Raw genomic sequence first — 26,674 nt, forward strand, 5'->3', positions numbered from 1 at the left:
TCTTGCGGAAACACAGTCCAGCTTATGAGCTGATTTGTGTCAGTATCTATGCTGATTCGTATACAAATTATTCTGTTTAGGTGACTGGCTGTTTATTAAGTATTCAAGTCAGAAAAAGTGTTTTTTTCCAACTCTTGAGCAATAGTGCAAGTTCTGTTTTCACTGGGAACAGTCTGGAAAAACTGTTACATTTCTGACAGTGGCCAGCTGAAAGTGTGGGTACAGAAAAAGCAGCATTTGATTTGTCTGTACTTTATAGCTGCTTTTGTTTCCCTTTAAAAGTTTGAAAAGAGTTACTTAGTATCTTTAGTAATATGTCACACTCATCAGTTTTTACAGTATTTACCCATTATTTTCCATTGTTTAGTCATTTTAAATTTCTGTACTTTTGAATGAATAGCAAAGGCATGCAGGATGAGACACTGACTATAGAGCACCTTGCAAATTAATTATTTACATTTAAGCATCATCTGCTATCCAACAAATTACAGATGCCAAGTACAGACAAGTGCTCTGAGCTGGAGTACTTCTAGCTCAGTACTTGGGCTAGAACTTGAGCTCAGCTGTGCAAATATTAACCTTGAGAGAATCAGCTGCCTTACTCTCAGTTTCCAGTTGGGAATGTAGTATCGTAGTTTGGACCATCATGAAGTTTAGCTGTAGTTCCAAATCATGAGACATTTGAAAACTATATATGTAGTTTGCTGACTCCATGGCTCATCTTCCGTCACATTTCTGTCGGGATGGGTCAGAGCACTGGCCTAGAGAACTGCAGAGAAAGAAAAGGTTAATGGCTAACTCCCACTGCAAATCAAGTGGGGGGAAAAAAGTGAAAAAAACAGCATCTCAAGTGCATGATTTTAAGGTTAGACTAGCCTTGAGAGAGTTGCATAAAATTGTTTCAATATAAATTTAGAGCCAAAAATAGCTGTACATCAGCTAGCTTTTGTTTGAAGTAATCTACAAAACAAAGTTACTGACTTGCATAAAAATTCTGTTCAAAGGCAGTAAAGTGGTTACATAAGTGCCAAAAGCAATCAGACTTGATCAAGGTGACCCTTCATCCTCAAGCAGTAACATTCTGCCTAGATATTTACAGTATATTCAGTGTACTACATAACACATGCTGATCTGAGATCTGCGATCAGAGCAAGCAAGCATAAATCTCCATTAGGAAGACATTAAAAAACCCATTTTATCTCCAGATACATCATTTAGGGATTAAAATGTATTTATTATTTATTTATTATTATTATTTAGCCTTGTGGCTAAGAAGGCCAATGGCATCCTGGGGTGTATTAGAAAGGAGGTGGTTAGTAGGTCAAGAGAGGTTCTCCTCCCCCTCTATTCTGCATTGGTGAGGCCGCATCTGGAGTATTGTGTCCAGTTCTGGGCCCCTCAGTTCAAGAAGGACAGGGAAGTGCTTGAAAGAGTCCAGCACAGAGCCACAAAGATGATGAAGGGAGTGGAACATCTCCCTTATGAGGAAAGGCTGAGGGAGCTGGGTCTCTTTAGTTTGGAGAAAAGGAGACTGAGGGGTGACCTCATCAATGTTTACAAATACGTAAAGGGTGAGTGTCAAGAAGATGGAGCTAAGCTTTTTTCAGTGATGACCAGTGATAGGACAAGAAGTAATGGATACAAATTGGAGCATAGGAGGTTTAAGGTGAATATCAGAAATTTTTTTTTACTGTGAGAGTGACAGAGCCCTGGAACAGGCTGCCCAGAGAGGTTGTGGAGTCTCCTTCTCTGGAGACATTCAAAACCAGCCTGGACGCCTTCCTGTGTGATGTACTCTAGGTGACCCTGCTGTGGCGGGGGGGTTGGACTAGATGATCTTTGAGGTCCCTTCCAACCCCTAGGATTCTATGATTCTATGAGAAGTTTTTATTTTTATGTGGGGGTTTTTTCTCCCTCTAGAGAAATGTGGAATACTGATGTGGCAGATATCTTAGCACACAATACAAATGACAGTCCAGACCCAACCTCTATGCAGTGTAGACTTGTACAAATGATGTAGAACCTGTGCTCTGCAGTTGGATATTTTTCATTTTTTAACTTTGTAATATAGCATATGTCTAAAGTTTTTTATATTCCTATGCAGAACATCAGCTGCAGTTTATTTGCCATCCTGATTTCTATCTGTTCCTCTCTTTGTATTTTAAATGCATGTGAAGTCTCAGGAAGCCTAAAAATGTGTTCACTCACTTCACATCTTTAGGGACTAAAAGAATATTTGTATTTGTTTTGAGATGGAACTATCTGGTTTTTACCACAATGAGGTAAGATCCTGTAAAATGCAACAGAGGCAGCTGAATGAAAGAAAATTCTGTTCCTATTATTTCCATTAATTAAGCAATGCTGCAGTTTCCCATGCTGGCCTTCTGTCTTCTCATCTGTGGAATAAAAGGCACTGTCTACTGCAAAGCACAGTGGGAGAGCTATTTGGAACATGCTGTTTGTTATCAGGTCCACACTCGTTTTCATTGTTCCAAAATAAGTTTCAATTTATGATGTGACAAGAATTAAAAGTAGGGAGATGAGATGAAGACAATCCCACATGAACAACTCTGTCTGCTGTTGCTAATGACACGCAGACGCATTATTAAAACATACCTTTGCTCTTTTTTAGTTGTCATTTGTCTCTAGTGCCTCTTTTTGTTTCTTTGCATGACACTGGTTGCCTTTTTCCTTGTATGCTTTCTGACATCTTGTCCTTAATTATGGGTTGGGGGAGGTAGTTTGGGGTGGGGTTTTGTTGGTTTGTTTATTTTGGTTTTTTAATGAGCAGCAGTTTCTAGGTGGTAATTTTTCAGCTACCCTAAGGCTCTGATTTGCACAGGTCAGTCAGATGGTGCTTCATCTCTCTCTGTCCCTGTAATCCTCCAGCTATTCTGATTGCTAAATTGCTTATGAATCTGGTGTGGTCTTTTCAGGAGACAGTACTAGTAGGTAGAAAGTATATTGTCCAGTATTTGAGTGTTCTGATGATACACTGAAGGGCTGGAGGGGATTCTGGAGTCTCAACTTACATACTCCAGACTGTGGTCTTCAAGGTGCACTGGGGAAAAATAGTTTTATATCTGTCATTTATACTTAGAAAGGTCTCTTGGAAAGAAAGTTCATGTATGATTACATTTTTGAAATCCAAGAAACAGAAATAAGATTTGAAGGACACTTTTGTTACTGTAAGATAGTAAAACTTAGTAAAGCTAATCCTGCCCTTTAAAAATTATTAGAACAATATTGATATCTAAGTGCTTTGTATCAGGTCTGTAGTGTAGTTAGTATTTCACAGAACAGATCCTTGGAATAATTATGGGAGATGAAAAAGTAGATACATCTTTTGCTATGGCCAAACCCAGTTATTTCTCAACTTATCCCCAATACCTTTACTGGCTGAGAAACAACAAATTGAAAATTTATATTTGAAATACAACCGACTAATGATGTGGATACCAGAAATCTATTTAGTCACAGTAATAAGTACAGCACAATAATTCAAGAAAGTTTTGACAAGCTACATGGGAAATCCAGTCATATTTCTAGGCCAACCACAAAGAGCCTTCAGTAACAAATGTAATTATTTCCTTGTCCATTTTACAGGTTATTCTACTTTTCCTTTTATCTAGACACTACATGTTTAAGTGTACTGAGTGCAATAAAGTGTCTTGAAAAGAGTTTAGCAATATTATTGTTCTTAAATGTATCTAGTGACATATACATGCCCATATGAGATAAATAAAAGGTCTAGGATCCATCTCTTAGATATTTATGCAAAGGGTGTCTGTGGACCTTAACAACACACTATCAGATGAATTATAAAAATGTCAGCTGCATAACTTTATGGTAACCCAGTGACCTAACTGTGGTGCCAGGAGATCTGAACTCAGGGCTGAAAATCCTGTTGTACTGCAGAAACATTTTCTTTCCAATCTGTGACAGAATGGGAAATCAATTTAAGGGAATTCTCAGAGCAGAAAGGTCATATGAAAAGGCTGCTTTTGGGGATTAAAAATGAAATCGGTGCAAGGGATATTTTGTAGGAATCCCACCCTTTGTTGTGAGGCACTGAGCCTGTTTGGCTTCCTCTGAAAATGCTGTGGTGGTGCCAAGGAGTTTGCAGTACCAGACCCCCAAGGTGTTATCAACAGCTTTCCCACAGCACTCAGAGGTCCTCAAACTACATAATATGAATGCAGCTCACACTTCAGAGCATCATTAGAGGCAGCGCTACCCTTCAGAAAACGTTTGTGTCATTAGCCCAATTGACTTCAAAGAAAGCAAATTGTACAGCAATAGAGCATTTCTCACACCTATAAAAGTCAAGATGAACAAAAGCTATGCCTGCAGATGGAGTAGAGGAGATCTAAGAGGGCTTGTCAAATTCCCCGGGTTATATCAGATGTGATTTTATTTGTGTTTTTTAAGGCACAAGCTTTCAGATATTGGTATACACTTATAAAAGAGATGTTTTTCAAAAGATACTTCTTTAGATATCAGGCAAATTATTAAAATGAGACAGAAGCTATGGACAGCTGTGGAAACACCTATGTGGTTAGAAACAATGAAGCAAAATCCCAACAGATAAACATACAATGCAAACATTTTACTAATTCCACTGCCTTCTCTGCTGGAATGCACTGGCACCTTGCTTATGATAATACTGAAATCTTATATTACTTTTTACTGGCAAGATATAATTTCCACTTCCATAGGCTCATTTTACACATTCTTGTGTCTATTCAAATCTTTAGCCTGGTATTTATGTTAGCATACTTTGTTTATATTTGCTATATGTAGAAAAAGTTTGGATATTTTTAGCGAAGACCAGTTTGGTTTTGGCAGAATATGAGCAAAGTGTCCTTTTAATTTACTTTGTAATTATTGTCCTCTACTAAAACAGAGTGAGAAAACAATAGGCTAAATGACTACAGGTAATAAATGAGAGACTGTGTAGACTCATGATGATAAATATGTTGAATTTTTCATTAGATTAGCATAAAATTACTGGGCACAGGTGCTTTTGTAATTTGGATGCTTTGGAAAATGTTGGTGGTCAGTGACCCTCAAAGTTGAATCTCTGGTTTGTGTGGTGGTGTTGTGATGCAGTGCCATTTCCAGCAATGCTGGAATGCCATCTGTCCTCACATTTCCATCATTTCTCTTACGTTACACAAGATTTCTGCATGTATTTCACTGCAGATTTCAGTTCTGTTATCTGCAGAACATTACAAGTGTCTTTTTTATTAAGGATCTTTCTTGTAATTGCTCAAGTTGTGATCGCCTGAACTATGTGGCAGTAGGAGCATTGCCCAGTACACAGAATGCACTTGAATATCCTCCACAGTAAACTATTCATATATTTCAGACTTACCCAGGTTAGTTCTCTTATCACTGGAATAAAGCTTCACTTTAAATTCTTTTTGAGCAATGTTTTGAGGGGTGGTGGCATGTGTAGGTATTCATAGCTTTAGACATAGTAACAGATGGAAACTGCAATGTGTTATTTTACTGAAGGCTAAAATACCTTTATTGTTTTAACTTCCTTTTTTTTTTTTCATATGAAAGAATCTAGTAATAGAAGAGTGACACATAAAACAGGAGAACATGAAATTGCTACTGTGAACCAGTGAAGACTTAAAAAGTTTGGGGTAATCAAATAGCTTTTAATGCTCTGCTCTCAGATAATGACATGTTTAAACAAACTTAACAAGTGTCGGTGTCAGTCCTATTGTTCCACCCTCTGCAAAGAGGGGAGCAGATTTCTCATTCTTTTCTCTGCTTTCTTTCTTTTTAGCCTGGGCAGCATAAACATCTACTTTGGAAACTTCTGCATACTCTGTTCAAGACACGTACAACTTTAGAACAAAACAAGTGAATAGTTTATTTGATTCATTTTTGGTTTTTCCTGTAAGCCATCATAAGCCATCTACAAGTAGTTTTGTTGTTGTTATTATTATTAATGTTCTAAGATATATTAATCTCCTGTTAAAAATATAACTAAATTATAAAAGCAGGAAGTTGCTCCCTTACTGTCCTTGGTGCAAGTGGATGTATACTCTGAGAACCGGAGTATTTGAAAATAGAAAATGGGAGCTGTCAAAAAAATCTCAGCCTCCCAAAAAAAGAACACTGTCTGCTCCGGAGAGCTTTCAATGACCTTCAAATATAAGACTATCAGTAAGTCTAATAACAGTTCATTTATTAACTGTGACTTCAGGAAGAAAATGTAGGAAAACACATACAAAAAAGGACAAATGTTTCACTTTCTCTAACCCTGATGAAACTGATGCCTTTGGGGACTTACAAAATGATTGGATTGTTTTTCCCTTAAATATTGGAAGCATACCTTTCAATATCATCGTTTATTGAATTTTCATCTTGTCAACAAGAATAAGAATCAGGACATTAGCATAACCTGATTTAAAAATGAATTTCATAATTATACTGGTGATCCTTAATCTCAGTCTTGTGCTTTTCTTTCTTCTCTGATGCAGACACATACACGTGCAACCATATATAAATTTTGATTTATTTCAATATTATATGTAATGCTATGTATTAGATACTCTACACTATATAATTTTATATGCACACATGGGGAATTTGTGGACTAAGCAGTACTTAGAACTACTTATGAGAGTCATTATTGATTAAAATATAATTTGGACTTGAAGTGTTTGCCTCACTAGGCTCCGAAATTGTGTGATATATGGAGTTCTCTTTAGTCTTTCATTTTCCTGAGCAGCCTACCTATGAGCTGACTCCAATGCTTTCAGCTTTTCATTGTCTCATACATTTCACACACACACATGCATATCTGCTATGTGACAAGGAGGTGGTGGTGTTTTGTCTTCAGCTTAACGCTGATGATTATTGATGGGTTTCACAAGGTCAGTACAAGGAAAAGTATTTCCTGGTTTTGTTTTCAGTTAATTTAGGTAATTTTAGCTCTTTTGCTTCTAAAATCTTCCTGGAATTCCATTTTACTTTTGCATCATTTTCTCAAAGCATGTGATGTAGACGTTCTCTGGCTTATTTGCAGTTAAACCTAAGTAAATATATCATTTTGATTCTGTGTTGAAAACTGAGGTACCATGAATCATCACAGAGCTACTCCTATTGATTCTGAGAAAACTGATGGCAGACATTTTCATAAGGGTTTTGCTCCCTCAGCTGCATGGAAATACAAATAAGGAACTGCTGGCATTAGAAGGAAGTGAGACAACTGAAAATGTTGGTTTAAGTTTCTGCTAGAGGACACATATAGAAATTCTCTGGAATATACAATGCTTTCAAAATAAGCTGATGAGAAAAAAAGCAGAATTCAGAGCACAGCAATCATAGAGATGGCTTCTTTTTGTTGGTGCATAGCTAGGTATTTTGGGAATTGCTTTAAATTGGCATGCCTGCCTGTTTTGATGCTCTAGTATAGCTCTCCAGCTCCTTCTGTGGAAGGGAACTGCTCTTCCCCAAGTCCTGCCTCGTTACCAGCCCCTTCCAGCTGACTTGGAAGCATCAATTTAAACACTAGACACCTTTGCATAGTTGATGGAGTTCCACTCCATGTTGTGAATGCAAATGTGTTTTGTATACTAACAGAAGAAGATTACTTAATATTAGTTTCATCTTCTGTTTCTGTGCTTCTTTCTTATCTTTAAGCACGTTTGTGAGTTTGTTACACATCCTGCAGGATTCACCTGGAGAGGATGCTTTGCTCTGGTCTGTGACAGTAGATTGTCCTTCTCCAGATCTCTGGACTTCAGGGAGCTCTGCACTGGCTCTCCTGTAGGGAGGATGTTCAATTAGAGTTGAGTTCCACTAGTTTGACAGGGTTAGCAACTCAAGGAAATAGACTTTAACTGGAAGAGTTCTATAGCAGGAAATATTACCAACAGTGCTGGGAAAAGTATCTCCCCTAGCTCTTGACAAGTGAGACTTTTAAATTATTTTTTTCTTCTTTTAGAGTAGTTTTTTCAAGAGACCCCAGAACACTTAAAAAAAAGAAGAAATTTTAAACAAAATTTTACATATTATTGTTTAGACCTATATGGGGAAGAAGAAGAATTGTTTCCCACATATGTTTAGCACAATGTACTGCTGGGAGGCATCTGCATGTGTGAGGGAAAATTCTTCACTCCTTGTAATGTCATGAGAAGGATTATTCAGGAAATTAACATCTAAATGTACAATCTATCATCCCAGATGATCAATTTGAAAGAACAAGCCCTTTCCCTCTGATGGATGTTCAGCCATTTGAGGTTATTTTGAATGATAATCTCAGAGAAATTCCATTACAACCAACAAAAATGCTAGTGAAATCTGGAGAAAATAAAATGTGGTCCTTTGGTGTCCATGTTAAAGACATCCTAACAATGTTCACTTCTAATTGGCATGAGGTTGTCCTAGATTACTTACAAAACTTGTGTTCAGTGCTCAGTGTTTCATTGTTGATTTAATGTATACCACTGAGGAGCTATTTTCCACCTTAAAGTTGCTAGAATATAGTGCAAATTTAAAATAAGTAAATAAAAATAATCAAAGGCAAATCTGTTTACTTAAGAAACAGTATGTAGAATTTAAAGATCTGATACTTTGTAGGATTTTCAGTCCTTTGAGAAGAATTGCCCCGCTTAAACTTAACTCTACAGATATGCATTAAATAAGAATAAAAACTGAGCTATACCTCTCCTGCTTATTTTTGAATAATACTGACTGTGCCATAGAGAAAAGCTAGTTACCTCTACTATAAGCCTAGACAAATACATGTATATACACATACAATGACTATCACTGTGAAATAATATGTAGGGTGATTACTGTTACTAGAATCAAACTTGTTATTTATTTCTGCATGTGAATTTAAAGTCAGGATAAAAAAAGAAATGCAAGACAATAATTTCCTTAATACTACACATTGATATTAATACATATATGTGATTGCTGTTGTGGAAAGCTATAACAGACACCCAAATCACTTCTACATCTTTTAAATTTATAGGGCTAGGAGTGTGAGTCCAAAGTACATACAATTCCAAACTCTGCTGTGAATGTCTGTAGTTGTAAATGGTGCTTCTCAAAGAATAGGAAGGAAGGAAGGCAAATATTATAGGATTGACACCTTTGGCTTGACTGATATAAATATGTGAGGCATTATGTGGCAGTTGGCCTGTGTGCATGTGTGATACGCAAAGTCCCTGGTTTCCAGGAGCAGTCAGGCAGAATTGATGTTGGACAGGAGATAGTTCTGGCTTTTGTGCTCTGCACTTTGCCCTGCTACATACAAAACTGCTCCAGTTTTTCACAGTAAGTGCTGCAAATCCTTGAGCAATTTTGGGTTTCCTAGACATGACAGTAAGTCATTTCCATCCCAAGGGAATAAGACAGCTCCCAGAAAAACAGAAACTGCTTGAGTGAGCTGAGAAGTGGGGGTGAGTTGGGGCTTGGTTGTTTCCTGTTTGTAGCCCCTTTGCAGACCATCTGTTCAGTAGTCGCTCTGGAGAAGAGTGGGCAGAAGTAACCCCGGGCCCAGGGGAAGTCTTTGAGATTGGCTTCACTCGTCGTACCAGACAGGTGTCACCAAGCATGGCCAGGCGTGCCAAAGACAGGATAGCAAGTCTTTGCTGTAGGTAGTCTTTCAGTGTTTGTAGACTGAGGGCCAGTGTAGCCTTTCAGTAGCAAAAATGTGTTTCTGGGCAAACTGCAGTGATTTCTGCATGTAAAGTTTAGCAGCACAGGCCATGGATGTGCATATCATGATACTGCCCATCATTAGAGAAAAATCATCATGGCTTTTACAGATCTTGGGGGGGGGGGGAGGGTTTAAGTTCTTGACTATCATGAACTTGCACCCTGCCAGAAATGATGTCGTTTGTTTGCTGACGTTGAAAATGCTGGGGAGTCTTTTTAAATCAGTATCCTTGAATACTTTCTTTCAACATGGAAATTGAGTATCACTAAAAACCCTTAGTGTAGAAAAGAACAATCTGTGACAATCTAAGTAACAGGAAAAACTGTATTGATGGGACCCATATTTGTGTTGGCAGGTCATCTGGCAAGCCTTCCTGTCAGCAGCACTTTGGCATCTCACATGAACAAATGCTGACTAGAGAGTAAGAGTTGTGCAGTCATGCCAGAAAGCCATTTGGGAAGAAGAAAGATCCAATAAGACTACTTCTAGTACAGGAAAGAACTGAACTACATATCAAAGTCAAAAAACCTTTTGCAACGTGGAATTCAGTTGACCTAACTTTGCAGTGCTGTTTAGCAGTTAAGATGAGGATATTATAGTAACAATGAACACTTTGAGAAGAAAATGTATTTGAAATCAGAAATGAAAAATATATAAAGCATAACTGAAGGAAACTTCAAAGACATGAAGCATTATTAGGGTCAGTCATTTATTCAAGTGCAGACTTTGGAAATGATCTCAAAATGATGAGTTTGACTTGCTTCTCTTTCCAAAGTATTCTGCAAGTTTTGCTGCAAGCAAAGCACACACCAGCAGAATCTAATTTTGTTTGCAAGCCTATATATTAAGTGCATTGTAAACAATTTTGCTTGCTTCAAGTGTCTGAAATGCAAAGTTGTTTTTTAGTCAAGCTTGTAAGGTCTCAGCAGGAAGATGCTGTAATTTATAAATTATTTCAAAGAAAAAAAAAAAAAGAGGGTTGATGATCCTTGAAAAAATGTTTGCAAGCAAAATCCTGTATTGAAAAGTTTTGAAAAGGCTTCTCAGCAAGTTCTGAAAGCTGTAAGCAAGTTGGGAAGGAGTTCAGAAACTGTTTTGAAACCCTTTCACTCTGGAACACGTGATGGCATTTTTTTTAGGTCAGCTGCCAGTCTAGGAAATAGGCTTCATTCAGACAAATAATTGCATATTCATTTTTTATTAGGAGAGATTATTTTTAATAGCAAAGGATCTTGTTTGCAAAGTGTACCTCAGAGTCTCCTACATCATCAACAAATAGATAAGCCTATGTTGCTGTTGTGTTTTTTTTTTTAATATAAGCTGTCAGTCTTATTATCAAAATGTTGTAGACCAAAAGTACCTATGTAAGATGCAAGAAAGTCCTGTGGCTTTCTGGCCACAAGGACAGAACTCAGATCTACAGGACAGGGCTTGGTAGGACACCTTCTTGCCCTCTGTTCTGCTGTCCTCCTTTGACCACTCCAAAAAACATGGTGAGGTTTTAAACCAGAATTCAATTCATGCAGATCCATGACAGCTTAGGTTAACAATATGGAAAATAATTGGAGATGGTGGTTATGGAATAGCTGAAGCAATGTTAAGCTTATTAGTGGGAAACCAGACATGAAGCAGAACCATCACTGCTCTCTAGCTTGGCTGGTGTCTGAGCAGTACAGCTGTGGCAAGAGTATTTTAGACGCTGTTACCGAATCTGATCCTACTGGTTAAGACAATCACGAAAAATTAAACACCTCAGAAATGCTATATTTTGTTTTGGGAGAGGAAAGAGGGGAAGAATTCTAAGATATAATATTGCACTTGATTATTTTGAATATTAGAGAGGATGAGAATTGAAAATGATCCTGTCTTCCATTTTCCTAGAGGTAGGAGATGCTGTAAGCATTTGAAAACCTTCACACTGGGAAAGTGTTTTCTTGATGGCAATATTTCAAATATCTGAATATCTCAAACTTCCCTTTTTTTTCTGTAGAAATGAGTACAATATTCTGAGAAAATTGGTATATATGCTACCTGCGTAATCTGTTAAGGTGCAGTCTCAAGCAGGAATCAAATTCTGAAACTAGAGGCACTCTGCACAGACAGTCTCCTGAGTTGATAAGGCTTAAGCTAGCTGGTTTTCCTGGCATCCCAATGTGGATTTGCTGGATCAAGATATCAGGTGAATGTGTGTATTATCATTCACTAAACCTTTGTCTCTCATATTCAATGGGAAAAAAATTAAGTTTGCAGAGCTGAAGTCTTTATTTCAGCCCAAACAGAGAAATTTCTCAATAAAGGTAAGAAATAACACTAATGATTTAACAAAACAGTTATTTATACTGATCTTTGGAATCTGTGCACATCCTCATCACTTTTCTTAGCAGTCAATTGCTCTATAAACAGGTAACAGTTCTCAATGAAGAGCTGTTAAACAGAGACTATATTGCAAATAACAACCAGCCAGGTTTTTGTCCTGTTCTCCATCAGTTTTGAAAACTTTGTATTCATTAGTAACTCAGTGACGTGAAGGAGGGATGCAGAGGAATTAGTTTGATTTGCTCCCTGTCCCCATTCCCCTGACAAGTTTCAAGATGACCTGCAGACAAGTTGATGGAAGCCAGATCCTTAAGGATAGTTACAAACTCTTCATGATCTGAAGCTTATAACTAAAAGAATGGCTCATTGATGCTATTTTAAAATATGGGTTGAAAGGGACCTTAAAGATCATCTAGTTCCACCATCCCTGCATGGGCAGGAACACCTCCCACTAAACCAGGTTGCTCCAAGCCCCGTCCAACCTGGTCTTGAACACTTCCAGGCAGGGGACAACCACTACTTCCCTGAGCAATGAGTATGAAAACCTTCCCTATTAAAAAACTGCTGAAAATGCAGTGTATAAAGTACCGAACAGTTTGCAATATCTGACTTCTTGGGTTCTTGTCATTAGCCTGATTTTTGAATTGTGACTTTACTGGAATTTTATCTATGTTAACAGATTTTTTGTATTTTCCTTTGTTTATTTCTCATGTCCAGCGAAATGCCTCAGCAGAGAAGGAGAATCTTCACGTGGCCTCAAGAAAGGAAGACAATCAGACCACCCAGGAGTGCGATTCTCAAGATGTAAGCTTAGCTCACCTAGATATCAGCTTAGCTCACCTAAAAATCAAGGTCTTATCTAGATTGTATGAAAACATAATTGTCCATGTGACTTACTTTTCCTAGTCAAGCTGGTACATATATTTGATAAGGCAGCTATATTCTGCATTAAAGTGCTGAGGAGCAAATGCTCTTTGCTGTCCATCTATGCAGGTACACTCTGGGTGTCTTTTAAAGGCTAGTTTATAGAACTTGTAGAGCTGTTGTGGGAAGAAGAGCAGTGGAAAAGATGGGATTTTATGTTTCACTATTTCAAGAATTGGCTTGTTCCTATTTGAAGAGATGCTGCACTACGGCGAGATGCAGAACCTTGTTTACAAATTTTTTCCACTAAAAATCAGGCACAGCTGTCACAGATGCTTCATTTGATAAAACCTCTGGGGAGATGTAGGAGGTGACAGTGTAACAGTCGAAAATGTGTAATCCTGTCCAGTGCTGGTCTAGGAAAGCTGCAATGTATTTTTTTTTTTTTATGATACATCTAACAGAAAACTAAATCAGCTGCTTTTACTGAGGTAAAACTCTCCTTCAACCAGCGTGGTGGGAGCTGTTAACAGGCATCCCAAATGCACTGCATTAGGGCTGCAATTATTAACAATACAAAAAAGCCAGGAAAAACCAAAAAGAAATTACAGAAATTACAGAAATTTCAAAAAGAAATTTCTTTTTGAAAGAGTGTAATTTCTGCTGGCTAATCCAAAAAGTGTAGCCCTAACTTGACTAATTTCCAGGTGAAATATAGAAGACAGCAGGAAAAAGCCTGTTATTGATCTCCCAATATAGCAGTCCCCCATGGAGGTAACTGGGCAGCTTGCTCTTAGCAATGTAAAGAAAAGTTTGGAAAACAGATAATTCAGTATCCAATGAATTGTAAAAAGTTGTATATATTCTCCACGTATTAAAATATGGTTCTAATTTTATTAATTAAAAGTGTTCCCCTGTACTGCAGCAGAAACATAGAGAAAATGTGTATCCAGAAAGAATATAATTTGTTGTTGCACCCTAAATGTCTAAAGTTAAAGGAAACCTTATTCCTTACAAATAAAAATTGAAGGAGGAGGAGAAAGAGTAAGATGTTCTGGAGTGAACTCCATTTAGATTGTGACTAGAGGTTGATTGCCACCTGAGAAAGTTATGGAAAGTTTGATGCAGTATGGATTACTTCAAGTAGAGGCTGAATTTTTTTTAGGCTGGATATTTGTGGAAAGATGTTCAAGCAACTTTTTTTTTCAGAAGTGAAGATATTAAAGCAGAGAGGAAAAGTTGTTAAAGCATCTCACAAACCAAGAGAGTACTTAATTCCTGTATCAATATCCTGTATTCAGTGAGGACACCCAGAAGATGCAGTTTTCCATTAAAGTGTCATTTAGTTCTTATTAGGGAGTGGTGGTGGCTTTTTCAGCTTCTAGCAACTAGTATTTTTAGCCATTTAGCCAGCATGTTATGCTGCTTGGTATGAAAAATTTGTCTGAGAAAGCAGAAGACAGATTCTGACTGGAGTTAGGCACTTTGAGGGAGCCAAACTATTTTTATTATTCAAGTTAAATTAAAATCTAAGCCTGTCCCCTGCCTTCATCTAGGCAACATTATAATTCAAAGAAAAATAAATTAGGCTATACATCTAAATTTGAGTAATAGGATTAAGTTTTACATCATTCAGTCTCTCAATTATTGTATTTTAAGATGAATTTTATATTCTATGGGACTCACAAGTCCTTTAAATTGTAAATCTTTAAGGTTTGTAAAGTCTGTATTTGACAAAACCTCCTAAGTGGAGGCAAAAGTAGTAAAATTAGAGCAAGTGTGCCATAGGGGTATTCAAATCATTGTGCCTTGCTAGATAAAACTCCTTATTGGAAAATTAGGTAGTTTTATCACTCTTATCTTGCTTTTAAACATGTCTCTAGAAATTAGTTTTCAGACTGAAAAACTGGTGTATTATGGAATATTCATAGTTGCATTCTGTTCACATCTAAAAAAAAAAATCAGTCTAGGATTCACACTAATGCACAAAAAGGTGTCTGTGAAATGTGATTGATTGTGCTGGGCTTGCAGTGTCTGTTGAAGGGATGCTTTTGAGAGCCAAGTTGCAAAAACTATGCTAGGACAGTCACCCCTCCAAGCAAGGAAGCTGTAAACAGTGTGGTATTTATCCTAATGAGAAACAAAGCCTCTAATTTAATTTAAAACAGTTGTTTAGCATGATTCAAAGAGAATTCTAGGAGTTAGTTCTTTGTGCAGATACCTGCAGAGCAATACCCAGCTGGGAGCTACTTTGAAGAGCAGCAATAAGGGTAGTGCAGCTACATGGCCTCTGGTGTGCAGGGCAAACTGCAGCAGTCCTGTCCTAGATGGAAAAGGGTAGATCTACCAGTATGACTCATATAGTACACAATATGCACAAGATTTGAGATAAATACTTGTTTTCAAATTGTGCCTGCCCTCCAAGTACTGGATTTTCTTGCTAGAGAGGCATTATATGGTTTGTTGTTGTTGTTTTTCTCAAGATAATTTTCTCCATTTCTGTGCTACCATCCTCACACTGACCCATAAGATTTATGAGAAATCTGTCTGCACTTGCAGGATTCCACACCTGAGTTTTTTTTCTGTGACTCCCTGAGAACCCATCATGGAAGAATAAAACATCCCAATTTGTCAAAATCCCCTTATTTAGCTTTAAAATCCAGAAAATCTTCAATTATGAAAACAGACAAGTTTTCTTGTGAACCCAAGGATTAATGTAAGACAGGCAGTCACTTTTTTAAAGAGAACTAAAGCATTGAAATACGTTTTTCACAACTGCTCCAACTATTATACAAGTCTAAGGATCTACCTTGACCACTTTTTTTTTCATGTGGGTTGCTCACAATCATTAGTAATTTTCCTGGTTGTTTTTTAAGTTTAAATGTTTTCTCTTTCTCTTACAAGCACTGTCCATCTGAACACAGGCTTCATGGGGCATAAAAACAGTGCAGATGATGCCATTGGGCTAGAAACCTCTTTTGACTTTTTAGTTTATTTTTATATCTTGTTTTAACCTATTGAGGTATATGAGACATGTTAGAGACAAGGAAGACTTCAAATTAGTTAGTTTTGAGAAATGAATGAAAAAAGCCTCTTTCTACAATTAACCCGCATGGCTTTAGAGACATCACCTTGAATCTTGAAAGAGCTGAAAGCAAATTAATTTCCTAAAGGGTCATACTACTTCAATAATGCAAAGCTGTAACTATCACTTTGAGAAAATTCCAGATTTGGGAATACATTAGAGTTTTTCTTGTGTTTTTATCATTACTTGGCTGTATGCGGGTAGTTTTTATCTAAAGATTTTACAGCTGCTGAACTCCCAGTGAAGGAAATACAAGATGGATGGCTCAGAAGATATGACAGGTTCTCATGCACCATTTGTTTAAGAAAAATAAATGAAGGTCGAGGCCAAGATAAAAGATCAGAAACTTAATGATTATGCTTAAAACTCCGTTGCTTAGAAACCTAATATTTCAGCAACACTTTCTCAGAACTTTGCAAAGATCCTCTGATTGTGTCTCTGATGAACAAAATATGATTTATATTTTGGAAGGATTACTGAAGTAAAGACTGAGTAGAGAGAAACATGCAATGTTTTAGTTGTTAAGGCAAAAAATGAAGGCAAACAGCTAGTTTCTGGTTTCATCTGCTATCTTTGAGTCTGTATAGCTAAGTGTCCCTCTCTCTGTCTCAGTAATCCTACTGCAATTTCTTCATGATTTTATCTATCTTAATAATTAATGTAGTTTACTTTGGAATGAATATAAAGATTTCTTTACATATGAGATACAGGCAGGCCAAATTATATTAGCAAAGGTTGAAATTAGTTATTGCCCATACCTTACCTGTCATGAAATTTGGCATCGGAACTTTACTAGCCAGAAAAGTAGGTAGGAGATCCTATAGTGCAACATCTTGATTATTTCAAATCATCTGAAATTTGTCAAAGACAAAAACAAACAAACAAAAAAAACCAAACAAAAAGATCACCACCTCTCATTTTCTTTTAAAGGTTTGCATTATTTAGATTATTATTAGTTTATTAGGGGATTCTTGTCAATAGTAATTTTATTTAGTCTTGTCCAGAGATGGTTTCCCAATGACTGGCTCCTGAAAGTCTGGGCAGAATCAGTTCTACAGAGCATTTTCTCTGTATCATTTCCCTTTTCCCACTTCCCAAAAGCTTTTTAATTCTTATGCGTGTTTAAAGCCACCTATTTGGTGGAGCTAAAGCCTCAAACAATTTATAAAGTGATTCTTTGTTCTCCTCATCTTAGATTTCTTGCTCTTTTTCCATGTAGAGTCTTCTCTGATAAATAAAAGTGATAGTGCTTTTATTTACTGCTTTAATTTCCTGCAGTAAACAAACACTGAATGTTCATTTATCATTCAGTGACAAAGGACACTGAGTATTGGAGCAAAACTTGTACATGTTTCTAAGCAACCACAGCATTTTGCTTCATTTTTCTCTATCAGTTTGAGTTGCAGAGCTTTGATCACATTGTACTCTTCTGTTGCTTTCCCAAGGGAGCAATGAGAGAAAAAAGGAAGTCATCATTGTAACAAAATTTCAACCTGATAAAATTCTTAAAGTGAATTCTGTTCCCTACATGAGGACTATGAAGGTCATAAGAAATTACATCATTGTAGTTTAACCCTCCACTGAGTACACTATGCTCTAAAATAGAAGAAGGTTATGAAAAGCTGCAGAAGTGTCTTATGAAAATGTACCTGAACACTTCACAGGCATCTCACTCCGTATCTTTCTTCTAGCTGAAAGGATATTAAAAGGAGATTATTACAGTTCTGTAATAAATTCATGAGGAAATCTGATAAAACGTATCCTTGAATAAACCGTGAATCTAACTTGGCTAGTGAAGATTAGGATACCTAGTTTGACAGGTGACCTAACCATGCCATCCTTTTCTCCCATACCTGATTCGGTTTCTTCAGAGTTAGCTCAGTACTTTCTCTTCCATCACACTCTGTAAACATCTTCCATGTTTGCTTTAGAATCATAGAATGGTAGGAGTTGGAATGGTTGGAAGGGACCTCTAAAGATCTAGTCCAACCCCTCTGCTAAAGCAGGTTCACCTAGAGCAGATTGCACAGGACTGCATCCAGGTGGGTTTTTAATATCTCCAGAGAAGGAGACTCCACAACCTCTCTGGGCAGCCTGCTCCAGTGCTCTGTAACCCTCAAAGTAAAGAAGTTTTTCCTCATGTTCAGATAGAACTTCCTGTGCTACAGCCCATCTTGTACTGTCACTGAGCACCACTGAAAAGAGTCGGTCCCCACCTTCTTGTCACCCACCATGTTGACCTTTATTAAGATATTTCTTAGATTTTGGTGCCCACTGAAGCCAAAAGGAGGTCTGTAGTGATCGGAAGGAATGCTGAAGCTGCAATGTTTGGTCTGCTAAATCTGTGTGCTACCCTTTGACAGCAGCAGAGTGATTTTCTAACTGTAAAATCTGAATATAATATCACTGATTGAAACTTCTTGATTTCCTGTCCACTTGTGATGTGTTGGGTGATCATTTGAGCAATAAAGCCAGTCCCTGGCTCTGCTGTATAATTCACTAGGTGAACTGAATGTCATAATTTCTGAAATATTACCTACTTTACTGATCAAGCTACATATTTGGTAACCAAAATTTCAAACAGAGATACTTCATTAGTCAAACTGCCCCTGACACCAATAAAAGCAGCCCAGTATTTCAAGACACGTGCCCCACCTCAATTTTCCTATCTTGTTAAAGTTCTAACTTAACTGTTCTCAGTTTTTTTTCCTCTTCTATATACAAAGTGTATTGCTTAAGAAAAGACGTACTTGTTTGAAAATTGTATTTTATAAACACAAATAGGTCATTAATGTGTTTGTAAAGTTTGATAGAAGAAGTAAAAGGGATTTGGCATCACTAAATCTGGTCTAACTATTTCTCTACCGTGTAGAAGAAAATCAGAATAAGACTTCTGTTGTTCTTAGTCATAACAATTCTAACTGTTGGCCAAGAAAAAATGTTAGGAGACATTAAGAAAAAACTGTGCCATTGAAGAGTTAATAACAGTGCAAACAGTGACAAGGCATGGCCAACTATTAAACACACTTGAATAGGTTTCCAGAATTTCTTTTTCCTGGTGTGTTTTCCTTGGGATAGCTTTAGTTTTCACTACTTGGAGTTCTTAGTGTGTGTTAGAGCTTTTAAAGTTGAGTGTTCAAGTGTTAGATCTTTCATGATATTTTGTGATAAAAATACAGCATATGCAATTTATTAAATTGGATGTTTTTCATTAAAATATGCTCATAATTACAAAATACTGGAAATACCAGTAAGAACAACTTACTGGCAAAGTAAAGAATGCTTCCAGACAAAATATAGAGATTATTCTGTAAAATCCATTAATTCATTGATGAAATTCTGGGATCTGTCACTAATGGCAAGATAAACACATTCAATTATTCTAATTTTCATTAAACTATGGAAATATTAAGGAAGAGAAAGAAATGAGAGGAGGCAGGAGCTTTGGAGAAATCCATCTTTCTGTCTCTTTTCACTGCTCTGAGCCATAAAACTACTTCAAGGACTAGACATAATTTACTTAATAACTGTGTACTTGGATAAATGCTGGCTGTGATTATGAATACTGAAGATTTGCTTCTCTAATCTAGAAAAAGGGGGTTGCTTGTAATGAACCTAGGACAAAATGTACTTGATTCAAAAGTCTTTAGGAACTGAAGAAAATATCTATAGCAAAATCCCTCTCCATCTCTGACCAGCCTATAAATGTGACAGCTGCAGTTAAAGCTTTGATAAATTTTAAGCTTAGCTGGGTAAGGAAAACAATGAAATGATCCAAGTGTTCCTTCCAAACTGGTGAGGTAAGCATTGTTTGTGGACAGTAAATAGAACAAATACTAATTGGATCTCCAAAATATCAGTATAAGAAGATATTGGAGAGCTGAGAATTTAATCTAATCATGCATTTAACTTGCCTTGTGTTTTAAATGCCTGCTAGCCACAGAGGGCTTTTGTGAAATATTTGGAATTACAGTAGTATATTGGTATAGGGAACATGGAGTTTGTGTTCTGAATGGGACCAGGAGTTATTCTACCATCCTCACTCCCTTTGAAACTGCTACCCCCAGGTTCCTTCAAGGAATGCAGAAGAAAGCACCAAATGTATTTAAGGATAAACTGCACGTTTTGTTCTAAATGCCATTGATAGGAAATAGACTTTGGTAATGAAGTTAGAATTTGAGAATATTGTTAGCACTTCAGCTGTCAGTTTCATAAATGCAAGAGTGCCCTGAATTTTATCTTGTATAAAAAGTAATACAGCTTTCACCAAGCTAACAATAATTAGCCCTTTATAAAGATCTCGCAAAATTTTAGTCTCCCAGTGTTTTTCAGCCAGACCAGAGCATGTGTGTTGCATTATCTTCTTCTTACTTCATAGCTTCCCAGGTACTTAGTCTCATCCTCCTCTGCCTTTTGATCTGCATTCTTTATCCACCTGTCACTTCAGGCACAAACAAGAAAATAACCAACATTATTATGCTGTAGTATTAGGTTGTCCCTAAAGCCACACACTACCCTTATGGATCCCTGGAAAGATGTTACTTAAAGGACAAAGGGCAAGCATCTGGATACAGTGCCTTCATTTCCCCCCTGGGTGTTAGAAATTCTTCTTTCTCTTTTTTTGTTTTTAATTTCCTTTTGGTATGTAGCTTAAGAGCCTGGCTGAATGTCTCTGGAAACACTAAGAAGGGGGATAGTCAAGAAACGATTTTGCATTTAATCCAAACTCTAATTCATCACACTGAGGTTGAGATATGAGATTGCATTGCCTGCGAGTTACCTGGGGCATGTTCAGAGTCTTCAGATGGTGACAGGACAGTAGTGCCTGTTCCCTGCCCTCCCATTAAGCCAGCACAGATGTAAAACTTACCTATGACCAAGAGTTTACCTGCAGACAAAACACTTTCATCCTCAGTGTGATGTTCCCACTCCTCTCCATACAGCTTTCTGCACAACAGCAGAGTGGGGAAACAATCCCTATTGTGAAATGTCCTTTTACACTTGGTAGGAAAACCAGAGCATCCTTGAAGTATTGCTGACAAGATTTTAAATTACAGCCTGCTTTGTTATGGTAATGCAGGAAGGGTCCATGGAGTTGCATTAAACTAACAAGACTGACTTGAGACCTTTATTTTCTGGGACTTATTGCCTTTTATTTTATTTATTTATTTGCCTTCTGAATGTTGCTTCTGCTTGAATGCTTTTAAAGCTTTTCTTATAGTCTTAGCATTTTATTAGCTTTTCTAGTAATAATCATGCTAAAGAACACTTATTCTTTGGAAGGGCAGCAATTTATTGCCTCTGAGAGAAACGGGAAAAGCTGTTTTGCCCAGATGTCTGTGTACAAGTGTTTGTTGAGGGGGGTATTATTTTGTACCAGGCCCCCTCCTCCTTGGTGGTGCAAGGAATCATCTGGTGGAGGGGTAAGGGTGGGCTCTGCTCTACTGTGTGGGGTTAGAGGGTTTGTGTTTGTGTGTGAGCTGGAGATGTGTCCTGCATAGAGCATTTCAGAGTCTGCATCTTCCCCTTCCTCTCCCCTTCCTCACCCTCTGGTCTTCAAGCAGGGCAGCAGGAACACTTGCTTTTGGGGGAGAAACTCACAGGTACAAGTTCACCCTTGCATCCCTCACATGCTGAAATCTCAATTCAAAGTTTGGCAAAATCCCAGTAACTCTTCAAGCAGGCACTTCTAAAATCTCAGCTTCATAAAGCAGAAAAAACATACTGACAACATTTCAACCCCTTTATTTTCCAAAAGCAATTATTTTTGCTTTTTGCTGGTTTCCACCATGTCAAGCTATCATTCTGCATCTTGGCAATTAGTGAACCTCTCACAGGAGTGAATCTGACAGAAGGAGAGACTTGCACAGAAGACTAAACAAAACAATCTTTCCCCCACTTAGCACTGAGGAAACAAGAAAAAAAAAAATTAAAAAAGGAAAAGAAGTTTAATATTTGAGTTGGTTTTTTTGTCCGTCTGTCACCTGTAGCAGTGAAAGGTATTGTAGTGCCTTGATTGTATGTTTTCCCATTTGCCTGAGGTGGTCTTTAGCTAAGAGAAAGTGCAAAGTATGTTTATGTATTTATTTATACATATATATATATTTACACATCTCTGTATGTATATATATAAAGACATAAATATACACAGAGGTGTATATATTTATGTGTGAGGGTGTTTGTGTATGAGATTCAGTTGAGGTTGTGTTGAGTTCACAGTTCCAGCAGGAGCTGCTGTTCTACCCACATGTCTCAGCTTTAGGAGCTGAACTGACCTAAAGGTGGGAACCAGTGGCCATACCCAACTCATCCACAGGGACTGGTGACAATTCTGGCTGCTGAACCCCAGCTGGCTGATGGCACATTGCAAATCATCCCTGTTGCTCAAGCTGTGATTTATTTGTTAATGATACACAAGGTTTCACTGTGACAGGGAATCAATAACGAATGCTTTATGCTTTAACAACATAAAGACATAGGAGCAGTTTTGTTTAGAAAAATGTCCCATTCTACTATCTTTCTCCAGCAGTGATCCATATGGTGTGGTTCTGAAAAGGAAAGTGACTGTGAGTGAACAAATATGAAATGCCACAGACATAAATCTTCACTTTTGTTTTCCTACTAAAATGGCCTTTGTTATCTGGTCTGTGAAAAGAGTCTGAAGGATTAGTCATTTAGAAAGCATTGTTTTATCATTAGCTACTGTTTTCTCTAAGGCAACCTTGTCTGTATTTTTCTCCTTTTGTGTATGTCCTAAATAATTAACCTAGATTTTTATTCATTTAAATTACTTTTTTTTTATTCTTATGTCCTATTTATTGTCTTGGTGAAACAGGTTACCTGAAATTTCTCGTTATATCCAGTTAGAGTAAATTATGAATTTTTAAACAACCTTATATTTCATTAGTATTTTCTCTGTCCTCCTCATTACACAACCTGAAATGCTGCTCCTTTTTTAAACTGTAACATCTTTTCTCAAGCTGCTCACCTAACAGTCTCTGAAACCTTCACATTTTTCCTGACTGAGCCGAAAACATTTTTTTAGTCTTGTTCACTAATAAATAGGTTAATTACAAGTTCTGTCTGCACCACACTTCAAAGCTTTTGAAATTGTATGTGTTTATTAAAAATGCCTACTTTTTGTCATCTATCTGCAACATGAACCATAAAAGGAGTAAGGGCTTTATTAATAGGTTATTTTTCCTATCAGTACTGCCCTGATTATTCCATACAAGAAATATTAATCCAGCTTTCCTTAGCTATTGGGTGTTGTGGGAAAAATTTGGAGTCCCCACCATCAATCATTCCAATTGCACCATCTCAGAGGCTCACTTCAGGGACTAAAACCCCCCTGAAATACAGTAAAATCCTTGCCAGTACCACGGTCTCTCTAGAAGCTTTCAGGAGGGAGGCAGCCCTCTCCTCTCCAAGTAGTTTTCTTAATAACACGTTTCATTTTCCTTTTCACACCTGTTTCATAGATCAACATTGTTACTGGCAAGGGACTGTCAGAATTTCTCAAGTGCAAAAACTTAATGAATTTTCTTCTCCCTTGTTGGTCTCTTTCTTTTTAATTAATTCCAATCTAATGTCATTTCTACTGAAAGGGTATTTATAAAAATTGCTTGATATTTAATTTACGTGTTGGGGTGTTTATCTTCAGTGTACTCTGCTGAATGAGGTAATTTTTGCTGTGTCATGATTTAAGTTACCACAGGATGAGTTCAGGTTTGCTTTGTGCTGTCTTAAGAGTCTCTCCAAAACATGTCTCAAAACTTTCCAGTTAGAAGTTTCTTTCCTTTTTATTAATGATTCCTTTGCTCTCTTACACACAAATACCTTATTCTATCCTAGACTGATGTTACCAATCATAATATAAAAAGGAAAAAAGAAAAGTTGTAGAAGTCCCAGCAAACCTTGTAGTGATATTATTGGGAGTTTCCTGTGGAAGACACGTGCTCATATTTCTGAGGGCAAAGCTCATGTCCTTGAACTAATGATTTTTTCACTTTTTTATCACAAATATGCTGGGCTATGTCTGCTGTGTAAAAAATATTGTATCTAGGCTTGATTTACCTTTAGAAAGCTTCAAGGGCTTTTGCTAAACAGGAAACATTTCAGAGGAAGAGTGATGTTAAAATTTAAAATAAAAAAACCACTGTTATGTTGAAGTCTTGATAGCTTACACCATTAAAAACCTAATTTATTTTTATAGCAAAACAAACAGAAAAATTTCAATGTGAACAGATTTTAAAGTAATGATCAACAATTATCAATATTTTACTGTATTGCACTTTTCACTTTCTTAATCTATGGCATCATCATTAATCCCTCTCCTGAAAGGACATTAATTACAGCAGAAACTTCAGTGTTGGCTATTTCTCTGCTAAAGACCCATACACGAGGTCTCTTTGGTTCAAAAATCTACTGTGTAATTAATTTTATTTATGCTTTTAAACACCATTTTCCTCATATGAAAAAGCACATAGGTAAAGAAAATGTTATTGCTGGAATAAAATGACAGCAATGAATCTTAACAAGGTTTTCCATACCTTGAGAGTCATCTGACTTTCCCATAGAGGGAATTGTTAGACAGATCCCCACTCAGGGATTATTGTACATAAGACTTTTAGCAGTTTAGACCAGGGAATAGTAATAGTGAAGTCCTACCTGTAATGTTAGTTTTCAGCTGTTTGTGTTACTATTTCCTCACCCATAACAATTATAATTACTTATCCATTCCATGGGACCCCTGTAGGAATTAACTTCACTATTTGTGATGAGAAAAATAATTTTATGATATTTGTGATGAAAAAAAGCTAGATAAGTGTTGTTAACTTTACAGCCAACAGTGGATTATTATAGGGATGATGGGAGTGTAGGATTCGCTGAACTATCATAACTTTGTTTTGTTTGATTTGTTCAACTGGGCTAAAAACAACCCCAAAAAACAAAACACTGTGATTTTTTTAATTTACTTTTTTTACTGAGACCATAAATATTTTAGGAAAAAAAAAAGCAAAGTTATCTCTGACATTTGTATTGACAGGTTGGCAAGACGTGTTTGGGGAATCGCAATAATTCAACATCTCGTTTGAAGACAGCAGAAGCAGAGACAAGCTTTCAGGTATTTTGTTTCTGAGTAATTCTTGGGCTTTTATTAGAAGGTCTTGTGAAGCATGCAATTATTTGAAGTCTATTTATGCATTCTACACCAAAGCTTTTGAAATAGAACTGCTTACTCAGTTCAGACTTCAACTGTAGCTGATTGCAATTTGTCTGTTCAAAATGATTCCTGGTTAGTAACAATTTGCAAAACTACTTAATACTTGAAGGACTGGAATCTCCTAGTAGGCAAATGACTTAATTTAATAATGTGATGACCACAGCTCTGGGAACAGGAGGAGGGAGACATTTCCAAAATAATTCTGTATCTGCAATTCTGTGAAGCTGTGTGCAGCACTTTTACCAACAGAAAAGTCTTAAGCATGTTGTACATCTGAGCTCTTAGGTAGATCAAGAGAAAAGGTAAAAACCACCATGATTTTAAAGCAGCATCAGACTCTTATGGTTTGGCATTGCCAAAGGCTGTTAAATATTCTTCCTTTAGCAGAGCTCAAACTCCTTCTCTAGACACAGTTGTTGAATATCATATTCTGTTAAAGTAGTTTAAGGTTGGTGTATCAGTTTCTTTATTGCCAAGGATTTTTAATGTATTATATATAATATATGTGTATATCACTTATGCAGTACTTACACTGATGCTATTTTCACCTTCAACAGAAGTTGCACAGCCCTCCGTGGACTAAACCCGAAGATAAAAAATCACCTGAAAGGAATGAGAAAAAAATTGAAGAGTCTGTTAGTACAAAAGAAAAAAACCTCTGAGCACTACTAACCTAGATTCAAAATGTCCATCACTCGCTTCCATCTTCATATTCTTTTTAGTCCAGAGGCATGAAATGTACCAGGTTTCTAAAGCATGCATTTTTCACTGTTTTATGAATGTTTGTAAATTAGTCTAGAATAGACCAATTAGGACCTTTCAGCAATAATCCAAAATGGTTGTTCAAAGAAATGCTTGGTAATACAGTCTGGTTTTTGAACTCTTGTTCTACATGCTCAGTAACTGCATACTATAAATTAGTTCCTTTGTAAACAACAACCATTCTCCAGTATTTTCTCAGTCTCTTCAATTTCATGTACCTTTATGGCAAGTTGGGTTTTAAATCAAGTGAACAATTAAGGGGCAGTTAATGTGGGGAAAAAAAAATATTGGTGTAAACTTAATTGAAGTACAACACCACTCATGAGAGTAACTGTAAAAAGGGAACAGTGGGGGCCATGAATACTTACCTTTCAGTAATACCATTTCAAATCTGCTTACTCAAACAATAAAAGATGTTTGGTTGGTTTTTTTTTTTCTAACTGCTGTGACGACTAGTCCATTTTTGAGCACTGAAGTGTTAACAGAAATTCAAAGTTAAAGAGATGGAGATAGAGTCATGGTTTCTAGGATTCAAGCAAAATTTTTTGCAGGTGGAACTGAGTTAAAATTTTATAGCTTGGGTACCAGTTATGGGAAGTCAGTTCCATCCCTTGTATTTGTGCAGATGTCAACAGGATAAATGCACTTCAAATAGTAAAACCCCTTGTTGTCCACTACAAGTAGACCTTGGTCACTGCAGCAGAGGAGTATTTTGGTTGGGGTAAGC

The 26,674-nt window shown here is 36.9% G+C and overlaps 1 protein-coding gene across 1 annotated transcript in view; it reads left to right on the forward strand.

Moving 5' to 3' along the window:
• Positions 1-26,391, forward strand: part of LUZP2 (leucine zipper protein 2) — a 183,955-nt gene extending 157,564 nt beyond the window's left edge. Inside the window, exons 10-12 of the mRNA XM_051622066.1 lie at positions 12,728-12,814; positions 25,009-25,086; positions 25,743-26,391. Of these exons, the coding sequence (XP_051478026.1) occupies positions 12,728-12,814; positions 25,009-25,086; positions 25,743-25,847 (270 nt within the window). The 3' untranslated portion in view covers positions 25,848-26,391. The remainder of the gene's footprint in view (positions 1-12,727; positions 12,815-25,008; positions 25,087-25,742) is intronic.
• Positions 26,392-26,674: the final 283 nt, after the last annotated feature.

Source organism: Apus apus, chromosome 5, assembly GCF_020740795.1.
Source record: "Apus apus isolate bApuApu2 chromosome 5, bApuApu2.pri.cur, whole genome shotgun sequence".
Lineage (NCBI taxonomy): Eukaryota > Metazoa > Chordata > Aves > Apodiformes > Apodidae > Apus > Apus apus.